The 18,119-nt window shown below is 37.6% G+C and overlaps 1 protein-coding gene across 1 annotated transcript; it reads right to left on the bottom strand.

The window, feature by feature from the left end:
• Window positions 1-298: 298 nt before the first annotated feature.
• LOC135210030 (hemicentin-1-like) lies at window positions 299-16,450 on the bottom strand. The gene is made up of 7 exons (XM_064242801.1): window positions 15,507-16,450; window positions 10,449-10,606; window positions 8,333-8,410; window positions 7,181-7,319; window positions 2,991-3,153; window positions 2,247-2,401; window positions 299-645 (listed from the first exon to the last, which is right to left on the bottom strand). The coding sequence occupies exons 1-7, from the start codon at window positions 15,586-15,588 to the stop codon at window positions 533-535; spliced, it is 888 nt and encodes a 295-aa protein (XP_064098871.1). The 5' UTR covers window positions 15,589-16,450; the 3' UTR covers window positions 299-532.
• Between the last annotated feature and the right edge of the window lie 1,669 nt (window positions 16,451-18,119).

The following is an 18,119-nucleotide window of genomic DNA, read 5'->3' on the forward strand; positions in this document are numbered from 1 at the left end:
TAATAAAGGAGAGAACGTATATAGTCGTTATAAAGAGTGAATACAAATGTACGACTGTATAGGGGTAAACAGAAAGCCGTCCTGGCTGGTCTTTATTCAAAGATCTAAAGGTTGATTGTTATATGAACAATGTCCGATGATGTCTTTGTTCACAGGTAACTGTACATATTTTAAATTCGTTTGCTGTTTGAACAGCGTCAGATGGTTTCCGTGTTCACAATGTTTAAAAAAGTATCTTGAAATAGGATTATAATTTACCTCCCTGCAGGCTGATTTCCAAAGCTGAAGACCTAAAGAAAGATAAAAAGAAAGAAAATCATACCACGTTATCAACTACAGTAAAAAAAAAAGATGATGAATTATAACAACAAACTCTGTTCGTGAAAACACGACACAAAAACTTGTAGTCACTTGCAAAACGAGACCGGGTCCGCTACCTGACAAAAATGACAATTTCGGAGAATTTTACGGGACAGCTGATTTTTGTCAAGGAACCACTTGATATGATACCTCCTCCTCCTTTAACTGGTCATCATCTTTCAATTGCAGCGACGACCATCATCAGAACGACTGCAGCAGCAGTCAGGGGCGAGTTTCCCTCGATGGAAGAACTCGAGTCGTGGTGCATAGCGCGAGGTTCCTTTTCTGGCGGAGAGAGCAGGAAAGGACAGTGTGTTGAGGAGGAATCCTGTGTGCTTATAGTTGCTACTTTCTAAAAGTAATTGCAGGAGCTGGGAAAGTGGGAGCAGATGCTTATACCGCGTCTCTCTGTACTACTGGATCTAGTTGGCTACTGCTACTGTGACTAAAATCTTTTCTACAGCTCTTACAGCTTTTTATAGGGCTTTACTGGCTACAGCCCTTACAGTTTTCTTTAAAGGCCTTTGCTAGCTACTGCGAGTATCATCCTATTTACAGCTCTTACAGTTGCTCCTAATACAGCTACTAGTTCTCGTTCTCCTTCTTGACAAAGTAAAAAAGTATTTATAGACTTGACGTTACTCCATAGTCCATTAATAAACTTATTTGTACCAATACCTAAAATACATAATAATCAATAACTAACGTGAAGGAAAAATGACCTACCAAAAACTTCTTAAATTTATCTTTTGTTTCAAGGCACCCTTCATCAGCTACGACTACTACTACTAGTACTATAGTACTACTACTACTAATAATAATGATGATACCATCCACTGAAAAATGACTATAAAGCACTAGCGACTGGCAGTACCAGGTGAAATGCAACTCACAGACATCTCTTTAGATTCTGGGTTGTCATTGAGGGATTCTATATAGTATCCTTGAGAGAGCATTATACACTGCATCTCATCTAGATATGCATGAAGTGCCCCACGGAATTAACTTGAAAAGAGTGGGTGTCGGTGCTGTTCAGGAAACGCTCGTTGTTAATTATAAATATTCTGTAATTTGCGAGCCCTGTTCTCTCTCTCTCTCTCTCTCTCTCTCTCTCTCTCTCTCTCTCTCTCTCTCCTCTCACGTTTATATAATTATGCCTCATTTTCACTAAGATGGCCTACTTACGATTAATCCAGCAGCTGTTCCATTATTTCGGCACTTTTTAGCATCCAGCCGCCCCTCTCTCTTTCTCTCTCTCTCTCTCTCTCTCACACACACCAAAAATTTAATTAAATGCATCATGACCAATATATTTTTTCCCAAATTTACCCTAAACACAAGTCGCGTCACCTTTTCACTTACAAAAAAGTAATAATATCTATCATTACATATACATGCATATTCTTTAGGATTATGTATGTAAAACCCTACCTCTCTCTCTCTCTCTCTCTCTCTCTCTCTCTCTCTCTCTCTCTCTCTCTATAGGGCTTCTGAATTCTAAATTAAATTCAACTGCACTAACGAACTAGAATTTCATCTGCCCAGATGGTTCCAGTATTACTGAAACTGAATCCTCTCTCTCTCTCTCTGGGTGTGTGTGTGTGTGTGTGTGTGTGTGTGTGTGTGTGTGTGTGTTTCAAGCTCCCCTTCCGTAAAAACTAAATTTCCTCTACAGAATGACTTAATCCCCCATACTTTGCAGGTGATTTAGAAATTCATTTCTCGATATAATGTGGTTCGGATCCCACAATAAGCTGCAGGTCCCGTCGTTAAGTAACCAATAGGTTCCTAGCCAGGTAAATAAAAATCTAATCTTTGGGGTCAGCTCTAGGAGGGCTGTTAATCAGCTCAGTGTTCTGGTGAAACTAAGATATACTGTACCATACCTTGTAAGACGTACACAGTCACAGTCGCGCCTTCTGGACTGGTCCCAGACACGCAGGTGAAGTTGCCGGCGTCCCTGGAAGACACCTGGGACAGGCTGAGGACGCTGACGGTGGAACTCCCCTCCTGCGCCGTCTGGATGTAGGAAGTCTCCCCGCTGCCGAAATAGGAAGGATTTGAATTTATGAGAATTTGTTGAATTTATGAAAGTCTGGGGGTAGACTTTCACCCATTCGCCACTCGAGAGAGTGTGCAAAGAGGAAGTTAGAGTGGTTGGACAGCGAGATGGATGAAAGGAAGTGGGAATTCAGAATTTTGGGCAGAGGCCAAGCGCTGGGGCCTATAGTGAGGTCATTCAGCGCTGAAAGAAAGATTGAGAGAAAAGGGTACAACAGGAGGAAAACCCGTTGCAGTTGCAATATGGAATAATTGTTCGAGAAGGTGGACAGCAAGGTGGAAGAAAGAGAATATGAAAGGAGGCACGGTAAAAGGAATGAAGGAGGTTGCAGCTAGGGGACGTATAACAAAGAACCTTAAGTAATGCTTACAGTACACCACTTTAGGTGCACTGACGGCACTACAAGGGTATACAGGGTCACGTGACTGCATTTTTAGACATATATAAATAAGATAGGCAGATAATTTTAAAAAATCAACAGAAGTGTATACAATATGAGACTATTTATGTCTGAAAAAACTTCAGGGCACTCTAAAACTATCATCTTTCTCTCTCTCTCTCTCCTTACCTGTCATCGTCTGGGTTGAGGGGGAGGACCCCCTGGAACCAACGAATTGTAGGAGGGGGCTCAGGACGTGGACTCTGTGGCAAATCAACCCTGCAGTTCAACACAAGAGGTGACCCGGCCTCCAGGAAGATTTCGGAAGGACCCACAATCTTCGCTCTTCCATCTAATAATAATCAATAATAATATGATAATAATAATGGAAAAGTAAATCCACAATAGTATGTCTGTTTGATTTTGTTATTTAAAATATAAAGCTTTTTATTTTAAATAACAAAATCAAAGAGACATACAATTGTGGATTTACTAATAATAATGCTTTAACATTGCCTAAATTATTATGCAGTTTGTTAACTCTAAGTATCCTATTTAATAATAATAAATAAGAAGGATATGGGATATGCCAGTGGAAATTGTACCCATAATCATAGGAGCACTAGGCACGATCCCAAGATCCCTGAAAAGGAATCTAGAAAAGCTAGAGGCTGATGTAGCTCCAGGACTCATGCAGAAGAGTGTGATCCTAGAAACGGCGCACATAGTGAGGAAAGTGATGGACTCCTAAGGAGGCAGGATGCAACCCGGAACCCCACAATATAAATACCACCCAGTCCAATTGGAGGACTGTGATAGAGCAAAAAAAATAAATAAATAAATAATATAAAAAATAAATAATAATAATAAGACAAGAGTAGGGAAATATAGCCAGTAACTACAGGACTATCACCTGCCTAACAATAATGTGGAAGTTACTAACAGGTATCATCAGTGAAAGGCTATACAACTACCTAGAGGAGACAAACATTATCCCTCACCAACAGAAAGGCTGCAGAAGGAAGTGTAGGGGCACAAAAGACCAGCTCCTGATAGACAAAATGATAATGAAGAACAGTAGGAGAAGGAAAACCAACCTAAGTATGGCATGGTATAGACTATAAGAAAGCCTTCGACATGATACCACAAATATGGGTAATAGAATGCCTGAAAATATATGGGGCAGAGGAAAACACCATCAGCTTCCTCAAAAATACAATGCGCAACTGGAATACAATACTTACAAGCTCTGGAATAAGACTAGCAGAGGTTAATATCAGGAGAGGGATCTTCCAGGGCGACTCACTGGCCCCTCTTCTCTTCGTAGTAGCCATGATTCCCATGACAAAAGTACTGCAAAAGATGGATGCTGGGTACCAACTCAAGAAAAGAGGCAACAGAATTAACCATCTGATGTTCACGGACGACATCAAGCTGTATGGTAAGAGCATCAAGGAAATAGATACCCTAATCCAGACTGTAAGGATTGTATCTGGGGACATCAGGATGGAGTTTGGAATAGAAAAATGTGCCTTAGTCAACATACAAAAGGGCAAAGTAACACGGACTGAAAGGGTAAAGCTACCAGATGGGAACGTCAAACACATAGACTAGAAAGGATACAAATATCTGGGAATAATGGAAGGAGGGGATGTAAAACACCAAGAGACGAAGGACACGATCAGGAAAGAATATATGCAGAGACTCAAGGCGATACTCAAGTCAAAACTCAACGCCGGAAATATGATAAAAGCCATAAACACATGGGCAGTGCCAGTAATCAGATACAGCTCAGGAATAGTGGAATGGACGAAGGCAGAACTTCGCAGCATAGACCAGAAAACGAGGAAACATATGACAATACACAAATCACTACACCCAAGAGCAAATACGGACAGACTATACATAACACGAAAGAAAGGAGGAGGGGACTACTAAGCATAGAGGACTGCGTCAACATCGAGAACAGAGCACTGGGGCAATATATGAAAACCAGTGGCTTAGAGTGCATGGGAAGAAGGACTGATAAAAGTAGACGAAGACCCACAAATATACAGAGACAGGAGAATGACAAGCAGAACAGAGGAATGGCACAACAAACCAATGCATGGACAATACATGAGACAGACTAAAGCCCCGTACACACTATGCATCATGATGCTCGCAGTGTTAGATGGATGCGTTGAAAAACGACTTTTTCAACAAGAAGCCGCATCACCAACGTGTTCATGGGTCAGAGCCAAAGTTAATGTTAGATGATGCGTTGAAAAACGACTTTTTCAACACGAAGCTGCACCACCAATGTGTTCATGGGTCAGAGCCATTTCATTACTCAGCTCAGTGATACACCATCATTCAGAGGGGAAGGACGTCCGACGTCCACTCACCACCACCCGCCAAACCCCGTGAGTGGACAAGGAATAACACAATACATTTTATTGAATTACTGAAGGAACAGCCATCTGTTTGGAACATCAAATGCAAGCATTACAAGATAAGAAACATCAGGAGTGCAAGCTTGGAGACCATAAAATCAGTTATCAAGTTTTGTAAACTGTACATTGCGGAATGAAGACATTACTAAAAAGATGCACACCCTGAAGACACAATTCTACAGGGAAATGTCTGCAATCAAAGCATCACAGAAGTCTGGAGTTGGCACGGAAGATCTCTACACACCGAAGTTATGGTGTTTTGATGAGCTGCGTTTCCTGTAATAAAAAAATATTTGTGTACTTTGTGCCTATATTTGAACCTTACTTTCAAATAATCCTCCCTAAGGACATTATAGATGGCTTCACAGGTTTCGGGGATGATTAGACCGAGGCTCTGTTTTGAAATCTTGGTTGAATATTGGAGGCTTGCATACGATGCTCCAGCTGCAAGAACGAGCTCCTGGTGATATGCTGTCTCGAAAGCTGGTGTCCTGCTTACAAATATATGGTTCAATTTTTTTTCCAACAATTTATAAAATGCAAGGATTGGCATTCTTGTGTAATTTTCAAAGTCTGTTGGATTTTCGACTTGTAGCTCCAAAAATATTTCATCGAAGCTTCCCTTCAGAGGTGGCCGAGAAAGCCATTGCTTACACCACAAGGTTCTATGTTTCTTCTTCAAAAGTTTCTTTTTTGTAACACACAGGGCAACTACACCCAACAGTAGAGTCTCCTGGGAAAGTAGGGCTACATCATCGGCAGACATCCTGTCGTTGAAAGCTGAACTGCGAGAACAAGTGAGCAGTGTTGCAGTACAGTTTGGCTGCTATTAAATTTTTTCAACACCACTACTGCATCACGTAGCTGATACATGATGGAATAGTGTGTACTATGCTTTAAGAACTAGCCAGCGATGACATATGGCAATGGCTACAGAGAGGAGAGCTCAAGAAGGAAACTGAAGGAATGATAACAACGGCACAAGATCAGGCCCTAAGAGCCAGATATGTTCAAAGAACGATAGATGGAAATAACATCTCTCCCATATGTAGGAAGTGCAATTCGAAAAATGAAACCATAAACCACATAGCAAGCGAATGTCCGGCACTTGCACAGAACCAGTACAGAAAGAGGCATGATTCAGTGGCAAAAGCCCTCCACTGGAGCCTGTGCAAGAAACACCAGCTACCTTGCAGTAATAAGTGGTACGAGCACCAACCTGAAGGCGTGATAGAAAACGATCACGCAAAAATCTTCTGGGACTATGGTATCAGAACGGATAGGGTGATACGTGCAAATAGACCAGACGTGACATTGATTGACAAAACCAAGAAGAAAGTATCACTCATTGATGTCGCAATACCATGGGACACCAGAGTTGAAGAGAAAGAAAGGGAAAATATGGATAAGTATTAAGACCTGAAAATAGAAATAAGAAGGATATGGGATGTGCCAGTGGAAATTGTACCCATAATCATAGGAACACTAGGCGCGATCCCAAGATCCCTGAAAAGGAATCTGGAAAAACTAGAGGCTGAAGTAGCTCCAGGACTCATGCAGAAGAGTGTGATCCTAGAAACGGCGCACATAGTAAGAAAAGTGATGGACTCCTAAGGAGGTCCCGGAACCCCACACTATAAATACCACCCAGTCGAATTGGAGGACTGTAATTAAAAAAAAAAAAAAAAATAATAATAATAATAATAATAATAATAATATCTTGGAAGAAGACCCTCTTTCAAACATATTCTGTAGAATTCGCCATTCTATTCTAATAATAATAATAATAATAATAATAATAATAATAATAATAATAATAATAATAATAATAATAATAAAAATAATAATAATAATAATGAAAGCTTTAACACTGCCTAAATCATTTACACACAGATTATTCACTTTAAAATAACAGAGAGAACTTGACCTACAGGAATGACTTACCATAGACACGCAAGGTGATCAGATGGGAGATTTTAGGCCTAGTGTTGACCTGGCACTCGTACACGCCCGCGTCCCCGATAGTCGTGGGCGCAATTTGCAGATCCAGCTCCCACACGACGCCCGTGCGCCACGCATGCGCCTGGTGGAAGGGAAACCGAATTGTGAAAATAGCTATGGTGTGAGTAACAGCTTCATAACTATACTGTTTTTTTTTTTTTTTTTTTTCATCTGTCCATCCGCCTGTGGTGTTTTTGTATGGTAACACTGCGTCGCGGGCTTTAGATAGTTACGCTATGTGTAAGTTTTAGGTAAATAAAAGGATATCTGGGTGTACATTTACAACTGAAAAGTGTTTTAATAATTTACTTTATGCGAATTACACCGTTAATATTCGAAATAGGATATTATTATAATCGTTGAATGTAAGCTGAATGTAACTATCTAAAGCCCGGACGCAGTGTTACCATACAAAAACACCACACGGCGGATGGACAGATGAAAAAAAAAGAGTATAAATTCTGTGTGAATTTTAATAAGTATAATAATAATAATAATAATAATAATAATAATAATAATAATAATAATAATAATTACGTTTAAACCTTCTACTAGATAAGAATGTAAGTACTATAGTAGATTCACATCAACCGCGCATTTGATGTCAAGGCCGGTCCCTTACGACGCTCCTGATTGGCTGTTGATGAGCCAGTCACAGGGCTGGAAACTCTCAGTCTTTCGAGAGAGTTCACATAGGCAGGATGTATGTTCCACCTCTCCTGAAAGACGTATCCCTCAGGAGAGGTGGAACATAGATTATACCCTTGTGAACTCTCGAGAGAGACTGAGAGTTTCCAGCCCTGTCATTGGCTTATCAACAGCCAATCAGGAGCGTCGTAAGTTTGTTTGTACGGTGTTTTTTCGTTGCATGGAACCAGCGTCGTAAGGGACTGGCCTAGACATCAAATGCGCGGTTGATGTGAATCTACTATAGTGGCCCGGTAGTACTACTGCTATCATCACAAATGCCATTACTACTACTCTACTACTGATAAGCAGCACGACAGTTTCAGCTTAGAAGACAGATTCCAACAATATGTAAACCACATCAAAAGAAGTTAGAATTAGACGAATGAAACACAACTCTCGACTAACCTTCATACGTTGATCTGAAGTGAAGGCAACGCCATCTGTTGCCAATATTTTTAAGTCCTCTTTTCTGATCCACGACACCTGTTGGTGGGAAGTATCGTGTCATATTCGATGTGTTAGTTGCTTTTCGTTGTCCTCCAAAATTTGCTAAAGTTTGTTACTTCGTTTTTATTTTATCAAATTGTTTTTCTTTTAGGTGAAAGTGCAAATGAGCAAATAATTTCCTGACGCCGTTCAATGTATTCAGGAATCTTTACTCAAATGAATTTTTATCATCTATTGATACAAATAATAAATAAAAAGCATCTTATAATAAAAAATAATAAGAGAAAATAACTAGAAAAGACTTCGAAATGTCTGAAGAAAAAGGATATACCAAACTCTACGGTGATTCCATCCCAATTTCAGCTGAATGTAAAAAACTCTAAGAGCGCCGGAAATACAGCAGAATATTTTATATATACTATACACACACACACACACACATATATATAGAATCACTGCAGTGGTATTGGTGATGATTAGGAGTTTTCGTTCCTATATCTGGATTTCCAACGACGTTATTCAATTTCTAATACCCTAAACAATAAGAATTAATATATATATATATATATATATATATATATATATATATATATTATATATATATATATATATATATATATATATATATATTAATTCTTATTGTTTAGGGTATTAGAAATTGAATAACGTCGTTGGAAATCCAGATATAGGAACGAAAGCTCCTAATAATATATATATATATATATATATATATATATATATATATATATATATATATATATTATATTATTTTATCTATATTATATATATATATATAATATATATAGATATATATATATATATATATAGAGAGAGAGAGAGAGAGACGAGAGAGAGAGAGAGAATGAGAGAAGAAGGTACATGCTTTTACAATCAAACGTCTTACGCTCATTACTGAAATCAGCACCTAATTAAGTTTTAATGGAAAAAAAACAAACTTCCTGCGTTTGTACGGAAATTAGTGCTACATTAATAGCCATGACTCACCGGGGGAGAGTGACAAGAACAAGGTGAAAATTAGTCCTTTCCTCTCTCTCTCTCCCTCAGACAAGGTGAGATCGCGTGACTTTTTTTATATATATATTTCACGCTGAGCGGTTGCATGATGATATGGAAATTGTCAGTGCTAAATCAATTATTTAAGAACTGCTGATATATATATATATATATATATATATATATATATATATATATATATATATATGTGTGTGTGTGTGTGTGTGTGTGTGTGTGTGTTTACATTCTCGCCTCACTAGAAGGCGCTAGAGTTCGAGCGCACGAGTCAACGGTAAATGTCCTGTTGATCTGAAAACTAAATGAGGTACCTGAGAGTTAGTCCACGGCGTTGGATGGCACCTAGGGCACAGAAGAAAATAGGTGTTGCAACCGCACTCCAAAAGACCTACGCCCTTCGTTATGTGATTTTACAAAAAAAAAAAAAAAAAAAAAAAAAAAACTGGTCTGTTAGCGCGTTTATTTGCAAAGAAATTTCTTCACGACAATTCTGAATAGATCTTAAAAGTGGGAACACAAAGGGAACAGAAGGGTTCCAAAATTTTGGAGCAAAACAATGGTAGTTTTGTAATCTTCTATGTCAGCAGCACTGGGACTGTTACAAAGTGGCTAATTCATAAGCCCTTAATAGTCTTCCAGTTGTTTTTCAACCAAACTTACTGAATAACATTCAACTGTCTCTAATCATGTAGTACGCTTCACTTATCTATTTCATTTATTCCTGTTTCTGTATTTTATTTCGCTAAGAGAGAGAGAGAGAGAGAGAGAGAGAGATCCATTTCTGGGAAGGGCTTTTGGTCAAAACATACACCCAGACATCAACTATCTATACCTACAAAATTTTAACATCAGAGAGAGAGAGAGAGAGAGAGAGAGAGAGAGAGAGAGTGTATTTCTGGAAAGGGCTTTTGAGCAATACATATACTCGTAAGCCAAATATCTACAAAACTTCAGCATGAGAGAGAGAGAGAGAGAGAGAGAGAGAACTCTATATTATATTCAGGAAGTTCATAAGAGAGAGAGAGAGAGCTTTTACACTCACAGATCTGCCCTTGAGGTTGGCAACGCTGCAGGGCAGGGTGGCCGACCTCCCTTCCAGGACAGTGACGTTGGTTGGCAGCCCTGGCAGGAGATGGGGTCCCTTTCTCGGGTGCGACCCTTTTTCGTAGATTTGGCCCCAGTCGGTCTCGTCCTTCCACCCTGAAAGGTCATAAGAGATGGGAGATAATTAATTTGTAATAATAATAATAATATGCTTTATTTCAGCTCAGGCCCATATACATTGAATAAACAAAAAACAGATAGTAATATACACAATCTAGATACATGAGACATGATAAAAAGAAAATGAATAATCGGCACTTATCCACAAAATAGCTGAGGTAGCATAAAAGCTAGTAATCATAATACTGGTAATAACAGTAATAATATTGGTGAGAAAAAAAAATATGCATTGAGAGTAATAACAGTTAGTGCACAAATTATATAACTTAATTTCAACTAGAGACCTTAGGTGGTTACAGTAGTCAGGTCCAGAGGGCTAAATACAAAAATTGAATGTAAAATTTTTTTTTTTTAACTTGATAGTAATCACAGTAATAAAGAAAAATTAAAATAACAGCAATAAATGTAATAATGACAAAAACTGCAGATGACATCTTGCCAATACAGAGATTAAGTCCTTTAAGGGACAAAGGCCTCATTTTCCCATCTTTCCCACAATTTAGATCTTCTTGCTTCACTCCTTAGGATGCTTTGTATGAGCGAGTTGCTGCTGTTTCTCACTCGGGTTACCAAACTGGACATTGTTCGCCTAACAATGACTGAAATTGTCCAGGCGGTTTTCTATGAACATCTGTGTGGCGGAGTGGTAGCGTGGAGTGTTTGTGAGGCGTCTCAGAATGTCATTGTGCACAACAGTGATGCGTCTCATGGTCTCTCGGGTATGGTTCGTCCAGAGGGAACACCCATAGATACTGTAGCAGTAAGAGCGGAAGAGCAGCAGTTTCACGTCTCGGTGACAGAAGGCAAACCTCCTTGCAATCATGTTGCCAGCTGCACATAGTTTACGACGCCTCTGTTCAATGTCTGCCGTATCTTTTAGGTCGTCGGTGATAATGTGACCCAAATACGGAAATTCGTGCACAAATTCCAGCCGATGGTTTCCAAGGAAAATTTGTGGTTCTGCAATATGCTTGAGCGATCTCGGGAGCGGCGACATGCACTGGGTCTTGGTTTCGTTGTAGATTATATCAAATTCCTCTGCATATTGGCGGCAAGTGTCGATGAGTCGTTGGAGACCTTGCACTGATGGGGAAATCAGAACCATATCGTCGGCGTAACAGAGGTTGTTTATAGTTGTTTCATTGACGGTGCATCCGATTGGGAGTGAGTTCAGTTTGACATTCAAGGCATCTGTGTACGTATTAAACAGGTATGGAGAGAGAATGCCCCCTGGCCGAAGCCCGTTTAGGGAGCCGAAGGTGTAAGATAATACGTTACCCCATTTGACACAGAATTGCTGTGTGGAGAACCAGGAATGGAAAATGCCAATTAGATACAGGGGTGTGCCCCTTTTATGCAGCTTCAAGAAGAGCTTTAGGTAGTTTACTCTGTCAAATGCTTTATGAACTTGGTAATATTAAAGATAATAAAGAGAATAAAAGGTAATCAAATAGTAATTATATAACTTGTCAACATTCATATCTGTTTATGGTAGTACCTTGGGATTGGTCACCACAACGACGACAATAATAATAATAATAATAATAATAATAATAATAATAATAATAATAATAATAATAATAATGTGTATTGCAGTTCATTTGTAGAGCCTCAAATGTGATGTATTGGAGGGATAAAAGAAAGTGCCTATTAATTAAACCTTCATTTTCTTGCAAGTTTGAAATTTCAAAAAATAATTTTTACGTTGTTTTCGGAATTTTTGGAGATAAGAGTAGTTGAAAAGTAAATAAAAGTACTTGAAAAGTAGATAAGAGTACTTGAAGAGTAGATACGAGTACTTGAAAAGTAGGTAAGAGTATTGAAAAGTAGATAGGAGTACTTGAAAGTAGATAACTACTTGAAAAATAGATAAAAGTACCTGAAAAGTAAATAAGAGTACTCGAAAAGTAGATAAAAGTACTTGAAAAGTACAAAAGAGTACTTGAACAGTAGATACGAGTACTTGAAAAGAAGATAAGAGTAATTGAAAAGTTGATAAGAGTACTTGAAAAGTAGATACGAGTACTTGAGAATAGATAAAAGCACTTGAAAAGTAGGTACGAGTACTTGAAAAGTAGAAAAGAGTACTTGAAAAGTAGATACGAGTACATGAAAAGTAGATACGAGTACTTGAAAAATAGATAACAGTAATTGGAAAGTAGATACGAGTCTATGAAAAGCAGATAAAATTACTTGAAAAGTCGAAAACATTACTTGAAAAGTAGATACGAGTACTTTAGGTACGAGTGCTTGAAAGTCAATGAAAAAATAGCTTCCCAAAATTTTTGAGAATACAATGAAATTATATATACTTCCTGAACTATACATTTTGGTTTTCTGTAGGAATGCGATAATTTGATTCACTTTTATTCTTTGAGGATTTTTTTTAAACATTTTTTTTATTTTGATTATAATTGCTGAGTGGTTCCCCCCATTTTTTTTTATATTTGGACATGCCCCACCTAATCTCCACCCAAATCCTGGTGGCCCCTGTGGTGATATACTCTAATTCTTATATTCACGTTGAGGAAGCCTTAGGCCCCGTCCACGCGGTCGAGCTTTGATCGACGAACTTTGTCCGATGTGACGTCAGAAGCGGAGAAACAGCGAGAAAAGTCAGAACTTTGCCGCGGTTTCTCCGCTTCTGACGTCACATCGGACAAAGTTCGTCGACCAAAGCTCGACCGTGTGGACGGGGCCTAAAAAAGGCCCATTGACTTGGTTTAAGCATTCTCGAATTGGCCCCCCTTAAAAGTCCAATTATCCTATGGGGCGTACGCCCCACCTTGGTAACAACTGGGTTAGACTAATGATGAAACCGAATCTGACTTTAGGTACGAAGTTTAATTGCGGGAAAGCATAAAAACGAGCTGACTCAACCCTAGAACATATAAAGGTAATTATACAATGTAGCCACAAAGTAATATTGTGGGAAATGTAATTGTTTTCCTCTGCTACATTTGTACTGCAAGAATTTTAAGAACGAAGTTTAATTCCGGGAAAGCTTAAAAATGAGCTACCTTGACCCACTAACATATACAAGTAATTATACAATGTAGCCACAAATTAGTGTTGTAGGAAACCTGATATGTTTCCTCACCTACATTTGTATTGTAATAATGAGATAAAATTATGCCTAATATATATATATGTATGTATGTATGTGTGTGTGTGTGTGTGTATGTCCAGTAATGCAAAGAACAGCAGGACCTCATTGAGATACGTCCTGCTTAATGGAAGGATCTGTTATATATATATATATATATATATATATATATATATATATATATATATATATATATATATATATTATATAACAGATCCTCCATTAAGCAGGACGTTATCTCAATGAGGTCCTGCTGTTCTTTGCATTACTGGACATACACACACATATATATATATATATATATATATATATATATATATATATATATATATATGTATATACATAACGCCTGTATAAATTCTATATAGATACTGAATAGTAACAGTGTTAAATTCCTTCCTTTGGCCAAATCTGATACCACCACCAACGCAGAAATGGAGACCAAGCAGCATCTCTCGTTGACATGGACGGTGAATGGGCTATGATATGGTCGGTTTATCCGAGATAATGAGAGCGCCATAATAAGGTGTATTAAACGAATGATGCAACGGTTTCCTCATTCGTTATTCGGGGGCTCTGATGGAGTGCGTGCACGCGCGCGCGCGGAATCGAGAGCGAGAGAGAGAGAGAGAGAGAAACTTGTTTTCCAGGTGTTATGAGTTAATGAGGTTCACACAGAGACATATTTACATATATGTATATGTATACACAATATATATATATATATACTATATACTATGTGTGTGCGCAATATTCTAATTCCCCTTTCATTGAGAGAGAGAGAGAGAGAGAGAGAGAGAGAGAGAGAGAGAGAGAGAGATTACAAATGGACGCGTAGAAGAGAAGGTGCAATTCGAACTTTTACACACCAGACGAGAAGATAGTAACAGGAGGAGAATGAGAAAAGTTAGAACCCCTTTTCAAGCGGATAGAATGGCGGAAGACTGACAGAGCCAAAGGAAAATGGTGTAGGATCACTACTTTTTCTCTCATACATCGAAGAAGACATACATACATACATACATACATACATACATACATACATACATTCATACATGCAATGGTTATGTAAATTACAACTAGAGACACGATAAGACTGAAAATCAAAAGAATATTATGTTCGATTACAACTTTTCTTTCACAGATCAAAGACACTGATATAAACACACATGCGTATGCAGAATATAAGTACGGACACTGAAAGGTTTAAAAAAAAGCACACGCACTTAAATCAAGGTAAACACTCTGAAGAACCTAACCCTTTATGTAATAAATGTATGGTGCTCTCAATAATGTGGTTAAATTTAAATATTTTAAAATTCACAAGAAAACAATGCTAATTACGTTTAGGATATTTTTCCCATGTTTAAAATAACAATTCTAAATATGAGCAAAGAAGGAAAACTTTGTTAGTTAATTCATGTTGGGAAAAATTTTACAAAATATTACAAGAATCCAATTTTTTTCTTTATCTCAAAATAATGGTAAATTACAATAATAATATTATTACAATAATTACACTTTATTATTTAACATTATACAACAAAATCATAACCTTAATTAGGTATAAATCAGAAATGCTTATCAGAAACTACATTCTACTGCATTCAATGTATTTTCATTTCTTACACGAGTGTCAGCTCGACTCAAAATTTCTATCGACCCCCTTGTCAATCTCAGTGACTATCAACCCCATACATAGCCCAATCGACCGACAAGGACTCGACATCGACCACTAAACAGTCCCTAAAGTTTCAAAATGAAGCTTACCATTTCCTCTGGATGTGACCAGAACGCTGCTATAAAGGAAGACGACGATTGCCAGCAGGTGACAGGATATCCTTGGGTCCATTATCTAAAGGGATATTGGCGTTATATTAACCAGGAAATATGATTTTGGTGTTGTAATAATCGGGAAATATATCATCAAGGAGTCTATGGAGGATCGAGCTGGGGATTTTGTTTTTACTGTTGATAGATCTTGATTCTTTATTGGTGTTGATTCAGTCTGCTTAAACTGATTGTTTACTTGATATTTTATCCATTCATACATTCATCCACGTGTTAGGTGTTTTCTTGTTCATTTTATCAGCGCCTTGCACTTTACCAAATCAAACCGCGTGACTTACTGTCCTTATCTTCAAACACTAATTCAAACGTTGTTCCATTCAGCAATTTCATAGTATGAGGATGAAAGTCTTACATTTTTTCCATCATACACTTTCCAATTTCTTAATTATTGTTCACCATGTATCGATTTTTCTGAAACCTGATCAGCATAAAATAAATTATTCACACATTTGTAAAAGTTTTTTCACGACTTCCGAAATTTACTTTTGTGTATTGTTCACGATATTTCCATTGTAATTAAATTCGAAATATATATATTTTTTCATACACTAATAACAGTCAATATGTAGGTCCCCTCGCTGAATCTTTCCATTTTTATTACTCAAAGCTTTCGTAGTTTCATTACATTTTCGATGTCATGGTTCTAATTTCACAATTCGCATAGTTTCCCTTTTCATTCATCCTGGAAAATATTAACACTTGTGGTTACAGATAATCTGTAAATAAATTCTCTTCATCACTACAAAAAAAAAAAAACATAATTTCCTTTCGTAATACCAGTAACTTACTAAATAATCAGATATCCCTTTAACCGCAAATATATCAATAAATCACCACCAGTGAGAGAACTGATAGTTTGCAGTTGACAAATCTTCAGTTGACCTATATATCTATCATGACTCTGCGATGGAAATACAATACTGTTGTTTCTGAATTATTATTGTTGTTATTATTATTATTATTCAGATGATGGCCCCTATCATAGGGAATAAGCCTACCATAGGGGGCCACTGACTTGCAAATCAAGCTTCCAAAGAATATGGTGTTCATTAGAAAGAAGTAACAGAAAGTAACAGGAAATACAGAAAGAAGAGATCAATAATAATAATAATAATAATAACAATAATAATGTTTAATTGATTTAATTAAAAGTAAACTAAAACAGATTTCTCACACACCAACATAACTGATGCCAAATTTCTGTTTATGCAGTTAGCACAAAGTATGAGGTTGCGAGCCCACCACAACGAGTTCCCCTGTCTCTATACACGAGGAATTACCCAGTCCTGAGCTGCATACAAGTCTATTTGTCGTCCCCATACTTCTATTATCCCTTTACTTCTCATTGGCCACTTCCGCCCATGAATATAGCTGCTTTCTACGAGATCTGTTGTACATAATTTTTCGGTCTATTTCCGTTTGTAATAAGGCAGATGAACTGAAAAATTCGAATATTAAAACAACTCCTCTACCAGGAAGTCATATTCAGGTTAAGAAGTAACCGGGAACTGATGTCTTATTTTCTCTCTCCTTTCGTGTTTCCGTCTTGGCACTGCAATAAATTGACCCGTTTTTCTTTTCCATAGCGAGACTGTCGAGAGAATTCAAATTAAACGCAAAATTTATTGTCTAGTCTCTGAGGTTTGTGCTGACAACGTTTTTATTTTTTCTTTTGGCTGACAACACTGACAACGTTTTTTTTTTGCTGACAACACTGAGTTCGGTGTTGTTAATAGTCTTTGAGTATTGCTCTGGCAACAGATTTTGAGTTTTGTGCTGACAACAGTCTTCGAGTTTTGATAAATGTGTTTTAAAAACAAATAAATGTTGTGCTCCTGATATAACTCCTAATGACTTATTTTTATTCCTCACGACTTCTCAGTATTCTCGTGCTCTCTATCTCTCTCTCTCAAAAAAGAGGAAAAACATGAATCTAAAAATTAAAAAAAAAATAAAAAAATATGCTCCGAATTACTAGGCTGCAAAAACGCGACGATATTGCCAGGAGATGAAAACTGAGAATATGAAACTGCAAGACGAGCACAGTTTTTTTTAGTCATTTTTACTACCAGCAGTCTCTCGTTCTGATATACGTAGTATCACACTTACAAACTTTTTTTTTTTTTAAGTTTTCTTCGGAGTAACGGTTCGGGTATGTGTGTACACGGCCTGAGATTAGGCGCATGTGCATTTGCGTGTATGTGAGAGAGAGAGAGAGAGAGAGAGAGAGAGAGGGATGCATGTGCATGTTTGTATGGATAAGAGAGATTGAATTTGCATGCATTTTTGAGAGAGAGAGAGAGAGAATTCAGTTTCAGTAAAACTGTAAACCATCCGCGTGGATGAAATTCTAGTTCGTTTGGGTTGTTAAATTTGATTTAGAACTCGCACAGAAATCCCAACTTTTTATTTTTTTATTTTATAGTTTTAAAGTTTTATCTCTTTTATCGATCTATTTCAAGGGTTGTCTTCACGAAAACCTGAAAATGCCAAGGTGATGCTCATGTCAGATTATAATGTGGTGTGTAAATA

The sequence above is a fragment of the Macrobrachium nipponense genome, chromosome 39 (assembly GCF_015104395.2).
Source record: "Macrobrachium nipponense isolate FS-2020 chromosome 39, ASM1510439v2, whole genome shotgun sequence".
NCBI classification, from domain to species: Eukaryota; Metazoa; Arthropoda; class Malacostraca; order Decapoda; family Palaemonidae; genus Macrobrachium; species Macrobrachium nipponense.

Excerpts from the sequence above, each read along its gene's own strand:
- LOC135210030 (XM_064242801.1), bottom strand. The coding sequence starts at position 15,588 with ATGGACCCAAGGATATCCTGTCACCTGCTGGCAATCGTCGTCTTCCTT. Across the intron at positions 10,607-15,506 it reads GGTCACATCCAGAGGAAATG|GGTGGAAGGACGAGACCGAC; the intron begins GTAAGCTTCATT and ends ATGACCTTTCAG. Across the intron at positions 3,154-7,180 it reads GATCACCTTGCGTGTCTATG|ATGGAAGAGCGAAGATTGTG; the intron begins GTAAGTCATTCC and ends GATTATTATTAG.